The sequence below is a fragment of the Salmo salar genome, chromosome ssa10, assembly GCF_905237065.1.
Source record: "Salmo salar chromosome ssa10, Ssal_v3.1, whole genome shotgun sequence".
NCBI classification, from domain to species: Eukaryota; Metazoa; Chordata; class Actinopteri; order Salmoniformes; family Salmonidae; genus Salmo; species Salmo salar.
Genome location: NC_059451.1, coordinates 82,379,575 through 82,398,005, shown reverse-complemented (window position 1 = coordinate 82,398,005; position 18,431 = coordinate 82,379,575). Strand labels below are relative to the sequence as shown.

Genomic DNA, 18,431 nt, shown 5'->3' with positions numbered 1-18,431 from the left:
AGCATAGGCAAGTAGACTTTTACCATGGCTCTATTTTCCTTACAAAGATGTGTGCTGCTAGTTGTACCTGGCTGTGATTGCTGTCCCTTCCCCTTCTTCTTCTTCTTCTCCTTCTTGTCCTTGGTCTTGGCCAGCTGCATCAGGCGGTTGGGGATTTGGTTCTGGCCCTCTGTGCTGCTCTGGGCCTTAGAGCTGGCGTTGGAGGATGAGAAGGGGTTCAGGTTCTTCCCTTTCCTCTTGGAGCCCATCCTGAGGAAGGGGTCTTTGGTGGCGGGGGAGGAGGACAGCTCTGCCTCCCCTCCACCAGGCTCTTTATCCAGAGAGGTGGAACTCTGGAACTTCATGGACTCCTCTGAGGTGGAGGAGGCCGTCCGCTGGGTCCTGTGTGCCTGCTCTGCCTACCGATCAAATCAAACACCACGCAACGAGAAAAATAGTTAGCTTTAGGATTAGAAGCTCAGGCTTGAGCCCAGGTGGAGGTTAGGGTAAGCAGTAAGTAAAGGGTTATTCTAAGGGCATCACTAAATAATGTATGTGTAGTCATTTGTGGTAAAACGCTATTACATAATAGCAGTTACGTCATATCTGGAGCGCACTAGTATAAGGTAGCAGACAGAGACCAATGAGCAGCACGGTGGGATTGCAGCGCCAACTGTTCTAGCTCACCTCAGCCTTTTTCATCTGCTCCACCATCTCAGCCTCCCGCCGCAGAGTCTCCCTGTCTCTGTCCAGCTTCCTCTGGGCGTCCCTCAGCCTCTCCAGATCCCTCTGGTACTCCTCCTTCCTCTTCTGCAGCTCCTGCCTCTCCTCCTCCAGCTGCCCGCGCCTCCTCAACGTCTCCTCGTCCTGCTCTTTCACCTGCGCCTCCCTGTCGCTCAGCCCCGACTCCCTCACCTCCCACTCCCTCTCCCTCCTCCTCCTCTCGTCGGCGTGGGCCGCCTGCTGGCGCTGCAGGTTGGCCACCTCCTGCCTCTGTTTCTCCAGGCTGCGCTGCTTCTCCTGCTCGATCAGGGAGTTGGGCCGCGATGAGGAGGAGGACAGGGAGGAGGTGGAGGAGTGGCGGGAGGCTGGCCGCTCAGCCAGAGCATGACGCTGGTCCTCGATGAAGGTGTCCTGCTGAACCACCACTGCCTGCAGAGCACACACGGGTGTAAACAGTTGTATCCCCTATACTAATGGATGGCTTGGGTGTCCGTGTGCTTTGTTAGCAGCTCTTTTTGGTCTAACCAGAGAGGAGATGTGAGGAAGAGTGTCTGTACCTGCAGCGTGTTGAGGAGATCATGGAGATGTGTGACACTATGGAGGACCTGCTATTAGTCAGGAAGAGAGAAGATAAAACACTTAGCTTCTGCATATGGTTACACAGTAGGTACATACACAATACAATACTTCCTATGAAATACCCTACTGCATAGCACTGTCCAGCAGAGACTAGAGAGGCGTGGGAGCAAGTAGTGATGCCTCTCTCACAGAGCCAGTTAGTCAGTCAGGGATGTACAGTATGCTGGACGTCTAACATAGCGTGGGAGTCAGACCTACCTCACTGTTCCTCTTGAGCAGCAGCAGTAGGTTGTTGTTGCCCCCCTGTGGAAGAAGACAAGCACAGCTGCAGTTAGTTACTGAGATATTAACAGCGCCACTGAGGCGAGGGGCCATGTTAATCACCTCCTCTGAGGAAGAGCTTGATCCCACCTGCCTGCCGGGGAGGCCTGGGCCTGAGCAGAGGAGATTATAGGCGTTCAAAGCACAGGGCTGCTCCCACACAGCCCAGCTCGGCCCAGGGGCATCACCTAGCCTAATGGAGCCTTAACGATATGGACTTCCTCAGCTTAGCTCAGACCTTAGACCTCAGTCCAGGGCCCAGGGCCGGCTGGGCTAATGTCTGTCTGTTAATGTCAGTGGTGGTGATGGGCAGAAGCAGGCCTACTGAGACACAGCTCAGTTTAAATCCCTCCTGATGGCGTGGGTTAGGAGAGTTAAAAAGAATGCAAAGTTCATGCACAAAGTGCACTGTGTGTGTGCGTGGTGTGTGTGTGTGGTGTGGTGTGGTATGTGTGTTGTGGTGGGTGTGTGTGTGCGTGCATCCTTTGCTGTGGCTCACACACACACACACACATCTCTGAGCTGTCATAGTTACTTTAATTACCTTCTTCAACACACTGTCTGACTCAGTCCTCCGAAGGTCTAATGAGTCCTCCCCCTCTTCTTTCTCTCCGTCTGGAATGAAAAAGAGGACACCTTTAGCCCACAGCTACAGTTACTGACAGTCAGCTGCAGTACGACAGCCAGTCAGGGAACATCGGGAGAGAGGGGGGTGTTCTTACTCTTAGAGATGTTCATCTGGTGGCTGTCGAAGCCTCCGAAGGTCTCAGCGCGACGAGGCAGACAAACCGGCCCCACACTGCCTCCTGATGCATCCTGGGTACTGGATACCTGCTGCCCCACGGCCCCACCCAGACTGCCATTCACCAGCACATGGAGAGTCTCCACTGAAACACACACACACACAAACCACACCCGTGAAGATAGGTCCTGCGCTCTGGTGTAGAGGGCCACAGAGATCATTGCGGCGTGGTTTGCATTTTTCATGCTGAGGGCGGGAGAGGGCAGGCGGTCAGACAACTGCGGGATTAATACTTTTTTTTTGGAGCAGAATATTTGGAAACGATACTTTCCTCTCCTAGTGTGGCGTGTGAGATCAAGTGTGCCTAGTATATGTGTGGTCTCAATGAAATAGAGTAGGCTGCCTATGCATGGGCAGAGAATCACACAGCGGTTATCTTTCCAAGGAAATGAACTTAACTATGATTAGGCTCAAACAAAGTGAGTCGAGCTGCAGTCAAGACATTTGATCATCCAATCCATGTGGTTTTTCTGCAAGTGGGAGGACCATGTTAGGATTTTTGTAAGATGTTCTCAAGACATTTGTTTTACCAGTCGTCAGGACATCAAACCATTAGAAGTAAAGTAATGGTATGGTGGTTTTAAAGTAAATAGTAGGCTGTTCATCTAAAATATAAGGAAATCAGTTCATCTGACTATTCGCTAATCATTGATTTCATTTACTTATTTCAGCAATTTGAGTTTTTCTTGAGTGTATCTGGTATTTTGGTATTTTATTAGGATCCCCATTAGCGGCTGTGAAATCAGTAGCTATTCTTCCTGGGGTCCATAGAAAACATGAAATAATACAGAACATTAATAGACAAGAACAGCTCAGGAGGAGCTGTGCGCAAAGCATGCATATGGGCTACCATGCATATGGGCTACCATGCATATGGGCTACCATGCATATGGGCTACCATGCATATGGGCTACCATGCATATGGGCTACCATGCATATGGGCGACCATGCATATGGGCTACCATGCATATGGGCTACCATGCATATGGGCTACCATGCATATGGGCTACCATGCATATGGGCTACCATGCATATGGGCTACCATGCATATGGGCTACCATGCATATGGGCGACCATGCATATGGGCTATCATGGTGAAGGAGTGTTGAGTCTTTTCAATAAATACTGGTTACGCATTTCCTTGTCTCTGCCTGCAAATCGGTAGGCTATATCAAAATATGCAAAACGTAGCTCAAGACAAAGCACTAGTGTCCCTCCCTTATCAGTCTTGCTGCTTAAAGTTCAGTAGCCGTACAGTACATGTGAGATCTGGTGCGCGTGTGGTCTCAATGAAATAGCCTAGAGTAGGCTATAGCCTATGCATGGGTGGAGAAGCACAGGGCAGTTATCTTTCCAAGGACATTAACTTCCTAAATATGATTAGCCTATAGTTTACTACATTGCCTAGACATACATATTAATAACCCACATTTGTCCCCGTCTGAAAATCACTCGGCTCCTAAAAGGTAGGCTATAAGACGTAGCTCAAGAGAAAGTGCAAGTTTCCACTCTCTCTCCAAATCTATGCCTAGCCTATTGGCTGATATAACCCAGTAATACCGATAGTCTAATATAATAGGGCACGTGAGAATCTCTGGTAATTTAACCTATTTCTTTGGTTATTTTTCCACATTTTGTTTTTGCATATTTGTATATATTTTATATATATTTTGCCATGGCTGGCAAGTGAGCTGCGTCACATACGCCAAAAATAACATTGCGAGACAGAGGTTGGGTTCGCGACAAGTTCTTGCGGGAGCGGGTGGGAGTTGGACAGAAACCCAGCAGGAGGGAGCGGGTGGGAGTTGGACAGAAACCCAGCAGGAGGGAGCGTGTGGGAGTTGGACAGAAACCCAGCAGGAGGGAGCGGGTGGGAGTTGGACAGAAAGCCAGCAGGAGGGAGCGGGTGGGAGTTGGACAGAAAGCCAGCAGGAGGGAGCGGGTGGGAGTTGGACAGAAACCCAGCAGGAGGGAGCGGGTGGGAGTTGGACAGAAACCCAGCAGGAGGGAGCGGGTGGGAGTTGGACAGAAAGCCAGCAGGAGGGAGCGGGTGGGAGTTGGACAGAAAGCCAGCAGGAGGGAGCGGGTGGGAGTTGGACAGAAAGCCAGCAGGAGGGAGCGGGTGGGAGTTGGACAGAAAGCCAGCAGGAGGGAGCGGGTGGGAGTTGGACAGAAAGCCAGCAGGAGGGAGCGGGTGGGAGTTGGACAGAAACCCAGCAGGAGGGAGCGGGTGGGAGTTGGACAGAAACCCAGCAGGAGGGAGCGGGTGGGAGTTGGACAGAAAGCCAGCAGGAGGGAGCGGGTGGGAGTTGGACAGAAAGCCAGCAGGAGGGAGCGGGTGGGAGATGGACAGAAAGCCAGCAGGAGGGAGCGGGTGGGAGTTGGACAGAAAGCCAGCAGGAGGGAGCGGGTGGGAGTTGGACAGAAAGCCAGCAGGAGGGAGCGGGTGGGAGTTGGACAGAAAGCCAGCAGGAGGGAGCGGGTGGGAGTTGGACAGAAAGCCAGCAGGAGGGAGCGGGTGGGAGTTGGACAGAAAGCCAGCAGGAGGGAGCGGGTGGGAGTTGGACAGAAACCCAGCAGGAGGGAGCGGGTGGGAGTTGGACAGAAACCCAGCAGGAGGGAGCGGGTGGGAGTTGGACAGAAACCCAGCAGGAGGGAGCGGGTGGGAGTTGGACAGAAACCCAGCAGGAGGGAGCGGGTGGGAGTTGGACAGAAACCCAGCAGGAGGGAGCGGGTGGGAGTTGGACAGAAACCCAGCAGGAGGGAGCGGGTGGGAGTTGGACAGAAAGCCAGCAGGAGGGAGCGGGTGGGAGTTGGACAGAAACCCAGCAGGAGGGAGCGGGTGGGAGTTGGACAGAAACCCAGCAGGAGGGAGCGGGTGGGAGTTGGACAGAAACCCAGCAGGAGGGAGCGGGTGGGAGTTGGACAGAAACCCAGCAGGAGGGAGCGGGTGGGAGTTGGACAGAAAGTCAGCAGGAGGGAGCGGGTGGGAGTTGGACAGAAAGCCAGCAGGAGGGAGCGGGTGGGAGTTGGACAGAAACCCAGCAGGAGGGAGCGGGTGGGAGTTGGACAGAAAGCCAGCAGGAGGGAGCGGGTGGGAGTTGGACAGAAAGCCAGCAGGAGGGAGCGGGCGGTGCGGTATGAAACGCTGTGGGTGCTGCAGATGAAATCAGTCCCGCGCAGACCTCTACTCTGGTGCTGTATTCTTGCAGTGCCGTGACATAAAATCATTCACAGTTATGTGTTGTTTATCATTGCTATTTGCCAGGTCATGTGACCATTCCCTGGTTACATGTACGCACCCACATACACGCGCACACACATCGTACTGTACGATTTCAGTAAAGACTACTAGGCACACCACTCTATCAGCTTACGCAACCTGGTCAGACCTACATAAACTGGGTTACCAAGGGAGGAGAAAAGGAGAAAAACATCAATATCTGGCCCATTACTCAACCTGCAGCATTAAAGCAATCCATTTGTTTTCTTTCTACACAGCTGAATCAGATTACACTTATGCATTGATTCCATCCCTGTCTACAGAGGAAAAACAAGGATATAAATAACTATGACAAGTAACCATATATCACTCTGACTTAGGTCAAAAACGTGTTTTCAGCAGTATTCTGTAACCGCTCTGCCCTGGTCTTTCAGCTGCTACTGGCATTATATTATATAAAGGGGATTTTCAGGTAATTCCCTGATTACTTCTGATTGGTTCTATGTGTCTTCACGGGGAAATCACAGTTTGGGCCATGTGACCAAGTAATTCAATAGGTCACCACTGATTGGATAAAGGGTCACCTGTGTTGTGTGTGTGGTCTCTGGGCCCCCGACTGTCCACCCTTGACTCACCTTCCCTCAGGGCCTCCTTCATGATGGGCTCGCCCTTGGTGATGTAGTCTGGGGTGGCTCTGAACAGCATCTTGGTCCTGATGGACTGGGCTGGGCTGGTCTCCTCCGCCAGGCCGCTGCCCCCCTCACACATGTCCCTGAACACCTTCACCTTCTCCTCCAACAGACACACGATCTGCTCGTCCTTCTTCCTCAGCAGCTCTGAGAGGAACAAGATAGAGAGACCCACTGTGGTTATTACCCGTCTTTCACACCACTGACCACCGCTCGTCATATTCTGGGACAAATGGTTAGCAGAACCAAAGAGAACAGGTTTTACCTCTCATCTCCCGCGCTTTGGTCTCCAGCAGTCTCTTGTCTTCCTCTGTCTCACTGGGGATTCCCTCGTCGTCATCCTTCTCTCTGTTCACATACACAATCAGTTATCAAACTATTTACACTGCATGTAAAAAAAACGACCTAAAAAAACAATTTTTTTGTGAACTAACACCCACGTCTTTACTTTTTTCCCTACTAGCACTGACTTTGCTGATAGCTTCTTTATTGAGGAGAAATGTACTTAGAATGACTGTGATATGTGGTTCTGCCACCTAGCTATCTTAAGATGAATGCACTTACAGTAATTCACTCTGGATAAGAGCATCTGCTAAATGATTAAAATGTCAATGTAAATGTAGTGTCAAGCTAATATGCTCTATACAGTATCTGTGGATATACAATGTGTATGTTTCCATATACATAGAATGACATATTAAAAAATAATAGAATTGCTGTGGTCTGAGGAGCTTCTCCCATTCAACTATTTCTATATCTATATATCTATGTGTGTTCCTGTCTAACTGACTCACATGGAGTGCATGGCGTCCTGTATGAGCTGCATCCAGGTGTTGCGTTCCTCCTTGGTGCTGGCCAATACCTCCACCATCTCTGGCTTCTCTATGCCCGCTGTGATCAGGAACAGACCCCTCTCCTCGTTAGCCACCTCCCGCACAATCAGCTTCTGCAGGGAGATCACCGTCGACCGCTGGTCCTGAGGGATGGGAGAGAGGGGGTGGAGGGGAAAGACAGAGGGAGGAATGGAGGGAGAGGCGGGAAGAGAGAGAGGGGGTGGAGGGGAAAGACAGAGGGAGGAATGGAGGGAGAGGCGGGAAGAGAGAGAGGGGGTGGAGGGGAAAGACAGAGGGAGGAATGGAGGGAGAGGCGGGAAGAGAGAGAGGGGGTGGAGGGGAAAGACAGAGGGAGGAATGGAGGGAGAGGCAGGAAGAGAGAGAGGGGTGGAGGGGAAAGACAGAGGCGGGAAGAGAGAGAGGGGTGGAGGGGAAAGACAGAGGGAGGAATGGAGGGAGAGGCAGGAAGAGAGAGAGGGGGTGGAGGGGAAAGACAGAGGGAGGAATGGAGGGAGAGGCGGGAAGAGAGAGAGGGGTGGAGGGGAAAGACAGAGGGAGGAATGGAGGGAGAGGCAGGAAGAGAGAGAGGGGTGGAGGGGAAAGACAGAGGAAGGAATGGAGGGAGAGGCGGGAAGAGAGAGAGGGGGTGGAGGGGAAAGACAGAGGGAGGAATGGAGGGAGAGGTGGGAAGAGAGAGAGGGGGTGGAGGGGAAAGACAGAGGGAGGAATGGAGGGAGAGGTGGGAAGAGAGAGAGGGGGTGGAGGGGAAAGACAGAGGGAGGAATGGAGGGAGAGGTGGGAAGAGAGAGAGGGGGTGGAGGGGAAAGACAGAGGGAGGAATGGAGGGAGAGGTGGGAAGAGAGAGAGGGGTGGAGGGGAAAGACAGAGGGAGGAATGGAGGGAGAGGTGGGAAGAGAGAGAGGGGTGGAGGGGAAAGACAGAGGGAGGAATGGAGGGAGAGGCGGGAAGAGAGAGAGGGGTGGAGGGGAAAGACAGAGGGAGGAATGGAGGGAGAGGCGGGAAGAGAGAGAGGGGTGGAGGGGAAAGACAGAGGGAGGAATGGAGGGAGAGGCAGGAAGAGAGAGAGGGGGTGGAGGGGAAAGACAGAGGAAGGAATGGAGGGAGAGGCGGGAAGAGAGAGAGGGGGTGGAGGGGAAAGACAGAGGAAGGAATGGAGGGAGAGGTGGGAAGAGAGAGAGGGGTGGAGGGGAAAGACAGAGGGAGGAATGGAGGGAGAGGCGGGAAGAGAGAGAGGGGTGGAGGGGAAAGACAGAGGGAGGAATGGAGGGAGAGGCGGGAAGAGAGAGAGGGGGTGGAGGGGAAAGACAGAGGGAGGAATGGAGGGAGAGGTGGGAAGAGAGAGAGGGGTGGAGGGGAAAGACAGAGGGAGGAATGGAGGGAGAGGCGGGAAGAGAGAGAGGGGTGGAGGGGAAAGACAGAGGGAGGAATGGAGGGAGAGGTGGGAAGAGAGAGAGGGGGTGGAGGGGAAAGACAGAGGGAGGAATGGAGGGAGAGGTGGGAAGAGAGAGAGGGGTGGAGGGGAAAGACAGAGGGAGGAATGGAGGGAGAGGTGGGAAGAGAGAGAGGGGGTGGAGGGGAAAGACAGAGGGAGGAATGGAGGGAGAGGCGGGAAGAGAGAGAGGGGGTGGAGGGGAAAGACAGAGGGAGGAATGGAGGGAGAGGTGGGAAGAGAGAGAGGGGGTGGAGGGGAAAGACAGAGGGAGGAATGGAGGGAGAGGTGGGAAGAGAGAGAGGGGGTGGAGGGGAAAGACAGAGGGAGGAATGGAGGGAGAGGCGGGAAGAGAGAGAGGGAAGGAGACGGAGGAAAGAGGTGAAAGGATGTTTAGACCAGATTTCTATTGAAGGATGTATAGACCAGTGGGAGGTTTCTATGGAAGCTACTTTGGGGAAATGCAATGTTTAGCCCAAGGAAAAGGGAACTGAATGAAAACTCCAATCTCCACTAAATGATTTTAAAAACTGCAGGATAGCAAAATTCTGCCAAGAGTGTAACCATGCCAATGTTACTGGTTCATTAAAACGTGCATCTACCATACAATAGCCTTGTGTGCCAGTCTTACACAATATAGCTGGAAAAACATAGATATACCTGTATTGTAACAGCAGAGCAAGCTTATCTTTCAGTAAACTAATACTTGATAGCTCTGTATTGTAAAAAACATGTTTTTTTTATGAATTCTTAGAGGGCATGGCTCTTTATACTACAGAGTGTGGCACCATAGGGAACAATGTGCTGGGGATAACAAACATAACATACCAGTGAGGCAAAGACATATTTCTGGTCTTTCTCCTGCAGGAACACAAACACGTCAGACAGCAGCATGGCCTGGACATCTGTGGAAAATAACAGTCACGATCAGTGGAGGAGAGAAGGGGTTGAGAGGGAGGGGAAGTAGAGAGAGGGAGAGAAGGGCAAGAAAAATATAGAAAGAGAGGGGGAGAGAGGAGAGGATGAGAAAGAGAGGAGATGGAGAAAGAGAAACAGATTGAGAGGATAGACAGGAGAGAGCAAGAAAGAGAGTGAGACAGTGATAAATGAGGCCGGTGCCGTACCCTTTAGCCTGCCTGCAGAGTTCTTGAGCTGCAGCGGTCCATCATGCAGCAGCCGCCTGCCTCTCACCAGGTCCTCCCGTGCAAACATCTGGCCGCTCTTCATCCTCTGAATGGACTTGCTGTCCGTACGACTGTACACCTCTTTTAACCGTTTCTTCTTGTCGTGTTCGTTCACCTTGCTGTCCACTGCATTTAGAATCTCCTTCACCAGCCTCAGAGCCTGGGTTATATCGTCATGGTCCTCCTCGTTCTCTGCACATGTCAAACATCAGCATGTCACCTCAATGCATATCGTCCAGAGGTCAAGACTTCCCAACAATCTCCACCGCGGTTCTTTCTGCTACCAAGTGCCATTCAAAGCATACAGAATAAGAATATATAACAGTACTCAGTAAAGGTGTAGTTATAAGTCTCACAGGCGGTGTCTCTCACCTTTTGTGTGCTGCAGTATCCTCTGTAGTAACACAGGGTACTTGGTTATTCGCTGTGTCACTAATAAGATGCACTCTGGGATGCCTAGTCTTCGGACGATTGTGCTGCTCATCTTTTTCTGAAAAACAAATAAAACAGAGATACTCATATAGTGCTTCATACAATGTCTTAATGACGACTTTAGCAGATGTCAATGTGGGTTTAAATGCAAAAGAAAAATCACAACAGAGTGTTGGCACCCCCTGGTGGAGAGAGGGATTATTTTCCATACATTATAATGGTAAGACTAGGATGGGTAAACAATGCTGACACCATACCTTGATAAAGGCTTGGAAGCGTTTGTCTTTGGTGTGAAGCTCCTTATAGAAGTTGACCGCCTCGTTGTGGCGGCTGCAGAATTTCCCATAGACTTTCTTCATGCGGTCGGCATTGGGACCTGAGAACTGAACACCACACAAGAAAATCCTGTGAGATTACTACCAACAAACCGATTCGCCTAATAATCAACATTTCTACAACATTCCCACAACATTTCCACAACGTTCTCTAAACCCCCCGAGTCTCCCCCATGCTGACCTGTGAGACGAGCACGTCTCCTATCTTGCGGATGAGGAAGCTGCCGTCGTCCCGGCCCTCGATGGAGGATTTCCGCTTGAGTTCCAGGAGGTGTGCGAAGAAGTGTGTGTGTAGTTCCAGGAGTTCGTCCAGCATGGGGAACACTCGCTCCACCAGCTGGGTATCCAGCTGCACCTCCTTCTGCAGGCCCTTACTGTACACCTCAGACATGATCCTCAGCGTCCGCACGTGGTGCATCTCTGTCTGCACCAGCTCTGGAGAGGGGCATGAGGGGAATGGTTCTAGTATTATTAAAAGGATATATGGTTAAAGATGAGGGGTTATAGAGTGAATTCCCAATGAACAGCACCCTACGATTGCGTTTGTACTGAGTGACCGATATCCTAACCCGCAATACTGATGATATGATAACATCTCAAATAAATTGCGTGAACGAAACAAAGTATATCCCAGTGAGATGGCATGAGTGGTAGCGCGACAGTGTCCTCCTACCGTAGATAACGTCCTGTCTCTTGACCACCTCCTTCTTGAGCCCCTTCACATACTTCTTGTCCACAGTGAAGGTCCAGGAGTCCGCCTCCAGATCCTTAGACTCCGCCTCAAACTCCCCCATCAGCTGGCTGTCCATCATTTCAGTCCCTACGGCAACAGACAGGAGCACATGAGGGCTTGCTGTACCGTATACACCGTGAGCAGACGAGCACGCTCCTACACATACACTGTTCATTATTGAGCGAGGATCAATACAATACATTAAAACATTGAAATAAAACAGGCAATGATGGGGGAACATGATTAGACAATACAGACAATGATGGGGGAACATGATTAGACAATACAGACAATGATGGGGGAACATGATTAGACAATACAGACAATGATGGGGGAACATGACTAGACAATACAGACAATGATGGGGGAACATGATTAGACAATACAGACAATGATGGGGGAACATGATTAGACAATACAGGCTCTGTGACTTGGGGAACATGTTTAGACAATACAGGCTCTGTGACTTGGGGAACATGACTAGACAATACAGACAATGATGGGGGAACATGACTAGACAATACAGACAATGATGGGGGAACATGACTAGACAATACAGACAATGATGGGGGAACATGACTAGACAATACAGACAATGATGGGGGAACATGATTAGACAATACAGACAATGATGGGGGAACATGACTAGACAATACAGGCTCTGTGACTTGGGGTCTATCGGGGTAACTCACCTTCATCGGTGAGAGACTCAGTGGACTCGTTGACCTTGGAGATCTTGTGTAGTGAGTCTGTGGACTGGGACAGGTACTTCAGGCCCTTCAGAGGCATCTCGTCCATCAATGGCCTGCACGGACAGAAAGACGGGGTGAGAGAGAAACAGAGTTAGTGAAGGAGGGGCTATTAGAGTGAAAACATAAGTCCCGTACACACTCCGGCTGCACAATTGCAGTACAATGCATTAGACACGACACTTGTGATACAACAGGTCCAGTAGTGTTGATGAGCGCGTTGGCATGAGAATGTACTAGCCGAGTATGTGAAGGGGGCGATGGTGAGCTGGTTGCTGGTTGAGTGGCGTTGTGTCTCACCCTGCGATGTTGCTGATGGAGATGCTCTTGGACAGGTTGCTGGAGAGGATGCTGGTATTCCTGCGAGGCACCACCGGCGCCACCATGACCATGGCCTGGTCATCAGGGGGCGAGATGGCAGACCACGGACGCTCCCGAGACGCCGCCGACGTGGCTGATCACAAACACAGAAATTAGTACATAGTATATTTCGTAGAGCTGTGGGTGCACATAAATGCACAGGCAGCCTACTGCACATGGACACAAATATACATGCAGTAGTTGAGAATACATACATGCAGTACTTGAGAATCAGTGGAGGCTGCTGAAGGGAGGACGGCTCGTAATGGGCTGAATGGAATGGTATCAAACACATGAAAACCACACGTTTGATACCATTCCATTAACTCCATTATTGTGAGCCGTCCTCCCCTCAGTAGCCAGATCACATTTGCATAGATAGAAACAGACATAGACACAGGTTTGATCAGAATGACAGACATGGAATTAGTGGACAGAGAAGTATATATTACATTTACTTCTCAACATGACTCCGGACACGGACGCAGAATCTACCACGGTCTGCTGCTTCTGCTGCTGAAAAACACAACGGAAATGCAGTATCACGTATTACGCTAAATCAATGCCAATAACAAGCCTGTTACCCATTCATTCACACGTTACACAGAGACTGATCAAATCAAATCAAATTGTATTGGTCACATGCACATGTTTAGCAGATGTTATTGCGGGTGTAGCGAAACGCTTGTGTTTCTAGCTCCGACAGGGCAGGCACATTCTGTTCCTGTGTGTGTGAGTGAAGACGCATTGTAGACAGCGGACAGACAGAGCAGAGCCAAACGTTACCTTCATTTTGACCTGGACACACACAGGAAGACTGTCTCTGCAGCCCTTATGGACCTGTGCATTGCAGTCTGAAACGATCAGAAGAAAAACAACATTAGGACAAAGAGTTGGTCGAACAATCGGTCCAACACTGCAGAAAAAGCCTCCACTCATCTCACAGGACAGAATACTGTGATTCTAATGTAAGTAGAAAAAATACAACCTTATACCTGCATCACGTGACTCATACCAAGTCAACACAGCTTCTTTCACCTGCATCACGTGACTCATACCAAATCAACACTGCTTCGTTCACCTGCATCACGTGACTCATACCAAATCAACACAGCTTCTTTGAACCACCCTAAACTATAGAAACAGGAAACTCTAATCTGAAAATGCTGAGAAAATGCAGGCCCATCAAAAAACAGCTCATCTAACCACATAAAAGCAACACAATGACTAACAGAAGAATCCGAGATGAATGTGGAAAAGGCCACTGAGTTCTCTGCACCTCCAGTCAAGCCCATCCAACAAACGTAACAACAACACTTCAGGGAGGGAACAGAAGGGAAGGAAGACAACAATGAACTGGCTGTTGCGCTCTCCCAGATGGAGATCTTAAACAGTGAGAGGGGATTGTGTTGTGCAACAGGGTGTGTGCCCTTCAATTTTTCCATGGCCAGCTTGTGGGAGTTGTTTTGATTGTGTGTCAAACACAGATCCTGACAGACTGAGTCTCTCAAAGTTAAGCTGAGAGAACAGAGAGAGAGAGAACGCAGGTGTCCATTAGAATAAACTCTATTCGTTTATATTTCAGACAAAACTCCCTCACTCGCCACAAAGCCCTATTTGACTTTCGAGCTAGGAGATAGAGATAAGGATCAGTCACTGATCAAGGTACCTCTGAATAACTAGATCAATTGTCAAAACTAAGGGCTTGTTTCAAATCTAGGTCCGTGCTCGTCAAACCCTATGTGGGCCGCAACGCTGTGAAACACTGCGTGTCTAAATCTAAGTCACTTCTAAGAAATGTGCCACGGAAAGCTAACTTATGGCTTACAGTACAAGATCCTCTGCTAGTGTGTGTGTGACAGACAGACAGACAGACAGACAGACAGACAGACAGACAGACAGACAGACAGACAGACAGACAGACAGACAGACAGACAGACAGACAGAGAGAGAGAGAGAGAGAGAGAGAGAGAGAGAGGCAGGGTGTTCGTCTCCACACAGCAAAGTGCAGAGAGACAGAACCGAGCAGAGCTGACGTCTTCCAGCTGTGTCAGGGGCAGGGTGATGCAACCCAGTGAAAGACTGAGGGGACTGAGGGGACTGGCTGGGCCGGGGGCCACATCCGCCCCCTGGTTCCATCTAACCACCCACCCCCTCTTCACTGGGACAGACCCACCCAGTCCATCATGCTTCAGACAGACTGACAACAAACAAAAGAGTTTGAGAACTAGGCTTGGGAGTGGGCTACTCTGCTGTTCTAATGCAAGCTGCTGTCCATACAAAGATGGTGGGAGGAATGTGCATACTGCCGTGACAGAGAGGTTCTATACGTCCACTTCTGTTGGCCCCAAAATAAACAACATCCTCTTAAGTTTTCCTCAGACAGACCCTCGCCATGTAGGATTTCCTGTGTTTTGCTTAGTACGGACTTTCTCAACTAGACAATCTGACTAGGCTGTTTCAGGGAAGTGAATATAGTAAGCAGTCACCATTTTGTCACATGGCTTGGAACCAAAGTAAGACGTTCCATCACCAGACATTACACAATGACTGCAAACACAGCTTGGGGCCCTGAAAACCTACAGGTAGAAACCCAAAGTAATTGTCCAGAGCAGCACCAATCATAGGCCTATATAACCACCATGTAAAAAAAGACGGGTTTTGAGGGGTTAATAAATATAGAGCAGTGTCTCTTACCGTGGAACAACATGAATACATTGTGTACTGTGGAGTCTGTTCTCTCATAACACCTGACGTGGGCTGGTTGACAGAGGAGGAAGAAGAAGAGGAGGAGGAGGAAGTGGTTTACAGAAGAGGAGGGGGTGTCTTACTGGTACAGAGGAATGCTTCTTTAGTGTTGATGGGTTTGTTGCACTGGTGGCAGGTCGTGAAGGGGGCTGGGTTCACAGAGCTGAAGAGATGGCCGTTCAGGGTCTTCTTCTCCTTGGTGTCTTTCTCCTTACCCTGACCCTTATCTTTGTCTTTCTCCTGCAAGGGGTTAGAGATGCAACGAAAAAACACCATCAATTTTCTGAGTCAAAGCACAGTGATGCTTTCCGTAGTTAAGCAATCAAGGTCTTACAAACAGATCTCACGCTTGGATAATAGTTAGCCAAAGACGAGATGCATGAGTCACTTGCACAAAGATATACTGAGGAAGTACGCTGACATCATTGGCCACTAGTCAAAACGGCATGTTTTCTGGCAGTCTCAAAAAACCCTTCCTAATATTTTTCCGATCTAGAAGTCTCATTCACAAACAGAAACTTAATTCCGACAAAAGGTTACAGTATATCAACGTAACCACAGACAATACACCAGGCTGACAGAAAACACTATCAGGTGTATTGTACAGATAGACACTAATTCATGATGGGTACAGGAAACAACCAATATCCTATGATTCTGATAAACTAGTAGATATGATAAACAAATACAGTAAAAAGTTACTGGGAAAGTGCAAGGCACACCTTCGACATGCAGTAGTTAGTGACTAAGTACATTATGGTGACTAACAACTCCCAGTTTCTTCCCAGAAGTCCCAAATGACCAATATCCCCTACCTCATCCTGTCCTGCCTCAGCCCTCAGCTTCAGGGAGCGACCGTGTGCCAGGAGACGTCTACACAACATTACAGTAACAGTCTGTCTGTTCGCTGGTCGGGAACAACAGGCGCTACAGCCTCTACAGACAGAAACACTGGCGTTCCCATGACGCCTGCCATCAGCTCAACAGGAGGAAGTGAGATACCATGTGTAGGATGAGGGGGGTGGTGGAGGGAGGATCTGTGCTGTGCCTCTGCACTGCTGTAGTCTGCAGTCTCTATTACACACCAGCCCCACTGAGGCTTCCGGCCTCTAGCTCGCAATCTCAGCAAAAACATTTTACAGTATGTACAATGTACATACTTTCAAGTATGAACAAGTCTTAATGAAAATAAACTATATTTTTGGGGATACAATCACAGGGAAATAAAATCACATGAGAACTGTGTTGATGCATGGTCTGGGCGTTACTGTTTTGTACTGTAATGTTATCAGGAAACATGGTAGAATTAAGTCTAAGAAAGTGGTTTGTTTTCGCAGAAGCAGTGATGCCATACAGACGGCTTTTTGAGAAAGACCACAGCATGCCTCTGTTTCCTGTTTGACTTCCCTACTGCATGCAGACCAGGCGCCTCGCTCTGCTACTCACAACTCACAGACGGATACACTTACCTAACAGAAAGATACTCTATGCTCCCTCACATCATTTACAGTCTGATTATGACTCCCAGAAACCCGACCAGAGCGAGAGAAAGTGTCTTATTTCGGAAACGACAGCTTCGATTGTACTATGTATATTAGCTCGCTCGCTGTTGAACTAATAAACACTCAAAAGGTCGATAGAAATCCCTTCTGAATACATGTACTCTGTATAAATGTATCCATAGAACTGTATGTATTGAGAAGCCTTTAAAACACATAATAATCCATTTGATTTAACGTCAGAAAGACCGAGAGGGAACAATAGCCCTAGGGTCGGAGAGAAAATGTACTACTGGGGCTTCTTCAATTCAATTAACCAATACAACTTGATTTATCTTCTCACATACAATTCTTAGCCATGCCCTGTGCTCTGGTAGTGCAGGAAGTGGAGGAGAGGAGGAAATGGAGGAGGAGGAGGAGGAGGAAAGGAAGAGAAGCAGGAGGAGGAGGAGAGGAGGGAATGGAGGAGGAAAGGAAAAGAAGCAGGAGGAGGAGGAGGAGGAGGAGAGGAGGAAATGGAGGAGGAAAGGAAAAGAAGCAGGAGGAGGAGGAGGAGAGGTGGAAATGGAGGAGGAAAGGAAGAGAAGCAGGAGGAGGAGGAGAGGAGGAAATGGAGGAGGAAAGGAAAAGAAGCAGGAGGAGGAGGAGGAGAGGTGGAAATGCTGAATGGACAGACTCACCTTGTTCTTCTTAGTACTCATTTTGCTCTTGAGGTAACTGAAAGTGCGGCTGACCTTGGTCCCTTGTCTCCCCTCAGTGTAACTCCGCAGGGGACCCGGGTCCTCCTCAGAGATGCTGAACCAGACAAGGAAAAATGCACTCAACATACGGCCATTTACACTTGTTCTGCTGGAGAAATAGCAATCAGAGTACACATTGTAAGACCAGCCCCATTGAAAAGAAAGTCTCTATCGTACCTGTACTCTAGTGATCCAGACGTGCTGGAGTAGGATCCCATTCCTACAGTAGAAATAGAGAGAGAGGGTGATGAGCTGGATCAATGGAAGCATGTTGAAATAACAGACTGGAATTCCTCTGTATAAAAATCATAGACTTACAGTATATATGAAACAGGCCTGTCATCTTTTTTATCAGAATTGTGGTTCAGTACATGTATAAATGACATATTACATAATCATTACAAGACATTTCCAAGCAGAGGTGATATCACATAACACGTTTGTACCAACATCCAACTGAACCAGTGGGTACCTGGTAGGACGGGTTACATGTGGAATTGCACACTGGGTAATATGGTTAAGGACATAGCCAATTAACATCAAGCCACCCCCCAAAAAATACAAACACTAAGGAATGTGAACATAAAACGGCATATATTTCCAGTAGTAGTCATGGGCGGCCAGTAATAAAGAAAGTTACTAGGGGCCAAACACAGTCCTCCAGCAAAGCTCAATACGGCACACATCACGTGACAAACACAGAGACATTTTCAAAAACTGCCATGCAACATCTCTTACAGCTCTTAAGCTGTAGCTCTGAAACGCCATCCCCCCGGTAACGGCCCGGACAGGGATTTTCTTCCTATCGTTCGCCCCCAAAATAATATACAAGCCGTTCTTACGAGGCTCAAAGGAGTGTGAAAAGCAGCAGTGAAATTTCCTAAAGGAAACTCAACCCTTTTTAGCAGCTGTGAAGCCCAAAAGGAACACTTTGAAATGTGTTTATGTGGATTTCAAAGAGTGGAGGCTAGGGGGAATAAATAGAAGTGATGGAAAGAAAAAGGGGAAGAAATATGTGGAAAACTCACAGGAGGGACATAATATGCATGGCA

The 18,431-nt window shown here is 49.3% G+C and overlaps 1 protein-coding gene across 8 annotated transcripts in view; it reads right to left on the bottom strand.

Moving 5' to 3' along the window:
* Positions 1 to 18,431, bottom strand: part of akap13 (A-kinase anchoring protein 13) — a 97,393-nt gene that overhangs the window by 2,889 nt on the left and 76,073 nt on the right. For 4 of the 8 annotated variants that reach the window (XM_014124445.2, XM_014124447.2, XM_014124440.2 and 1 more), the window contains 22 exons: positions 17,557 to 17,599; positions 17,320 to 17,434; positions 15,224 to 15,380; positions 13,179 to 13,246; positions 12,845 to 12,908; positions 12,333 to 12,486; positions 11,976 to 12,088; positions 11,224 to 11,370; positions 10,732 to 10,985; positions 10,473 to 10,598; positions 10,156 to 10,273; positions 9,724 to 9,975; positions 9,428 to 9,504; positions 7,111 to 7,292; positions 6,582 to 6,664; positions 6,263 to 6,463; positions 2,325 to 2,489; positions 2,147 to 2,217; positions 1,540 to 1,584; positions 1,260 to 1,310; positions 667 to 1,131; positions 68 to 398 (listed from right to left, as the gene is read on the bottom strand). In XM_014124445.2, the coding sequence (XP_013979920.2) occupies positions 68 to 398; positions 667 to 1,131; positions 1,260 to 1,310; positions 1,540 to 1,584; positions 2,147 to 2,217; positions 2,325 to 2,489; positions 6,263 to 6,463; positions 6,582 to 6,664; positions 7,111 to 7,292; positions 9,428 to 9,504; positions 9,724 to 9,975; positions 10,156 to 10,273; positions 10,473 to 10,598; positions 10,732 to 10,985; positions 11,224 to 11,370; positions 11,976 to 12,088; positions 12,333 to 12,486; positions 12,845 to 12,908; positions 13,179 to 13,246; positions 15,224 to 15,380; positions 17,320 to 17,434; positions 17,557 to 17,599 (3,282 nt within the window). The remainder of the gene's footprint in view (positions 1 to 67; positions 399 to 666; positions 1,132 to 1,259; positions 1,311 to 1,539; positions 1,585 to 2,146; positions 2,218 to 2,324; positions 2,490 to 6,262; positions 6,464 to 6,581; positions 6,665 to 7,110; positions 7,293 to 9,427; positions 9,505 to 9,723; positions 9,976 to 10,155; positions 10,274 to 10,472; positions 10,599 to 10,731; positions 10,986 to 11,223; positions 11,371 to 11,975; positions 12,089 to 12,332; positions 12,487 to 12,844; positions 12,909 to 13,178; positions 13,247 to 15,223; positions 15,381 to 17,319; positions 17,435 to 17,556; positions 17,600 to 18,431) is intronic. The other 4 variants (XM_014124442.2, XM_014124443.2, XM_014124441.2 and 1 more) reach the window with 4 other exon arrangements.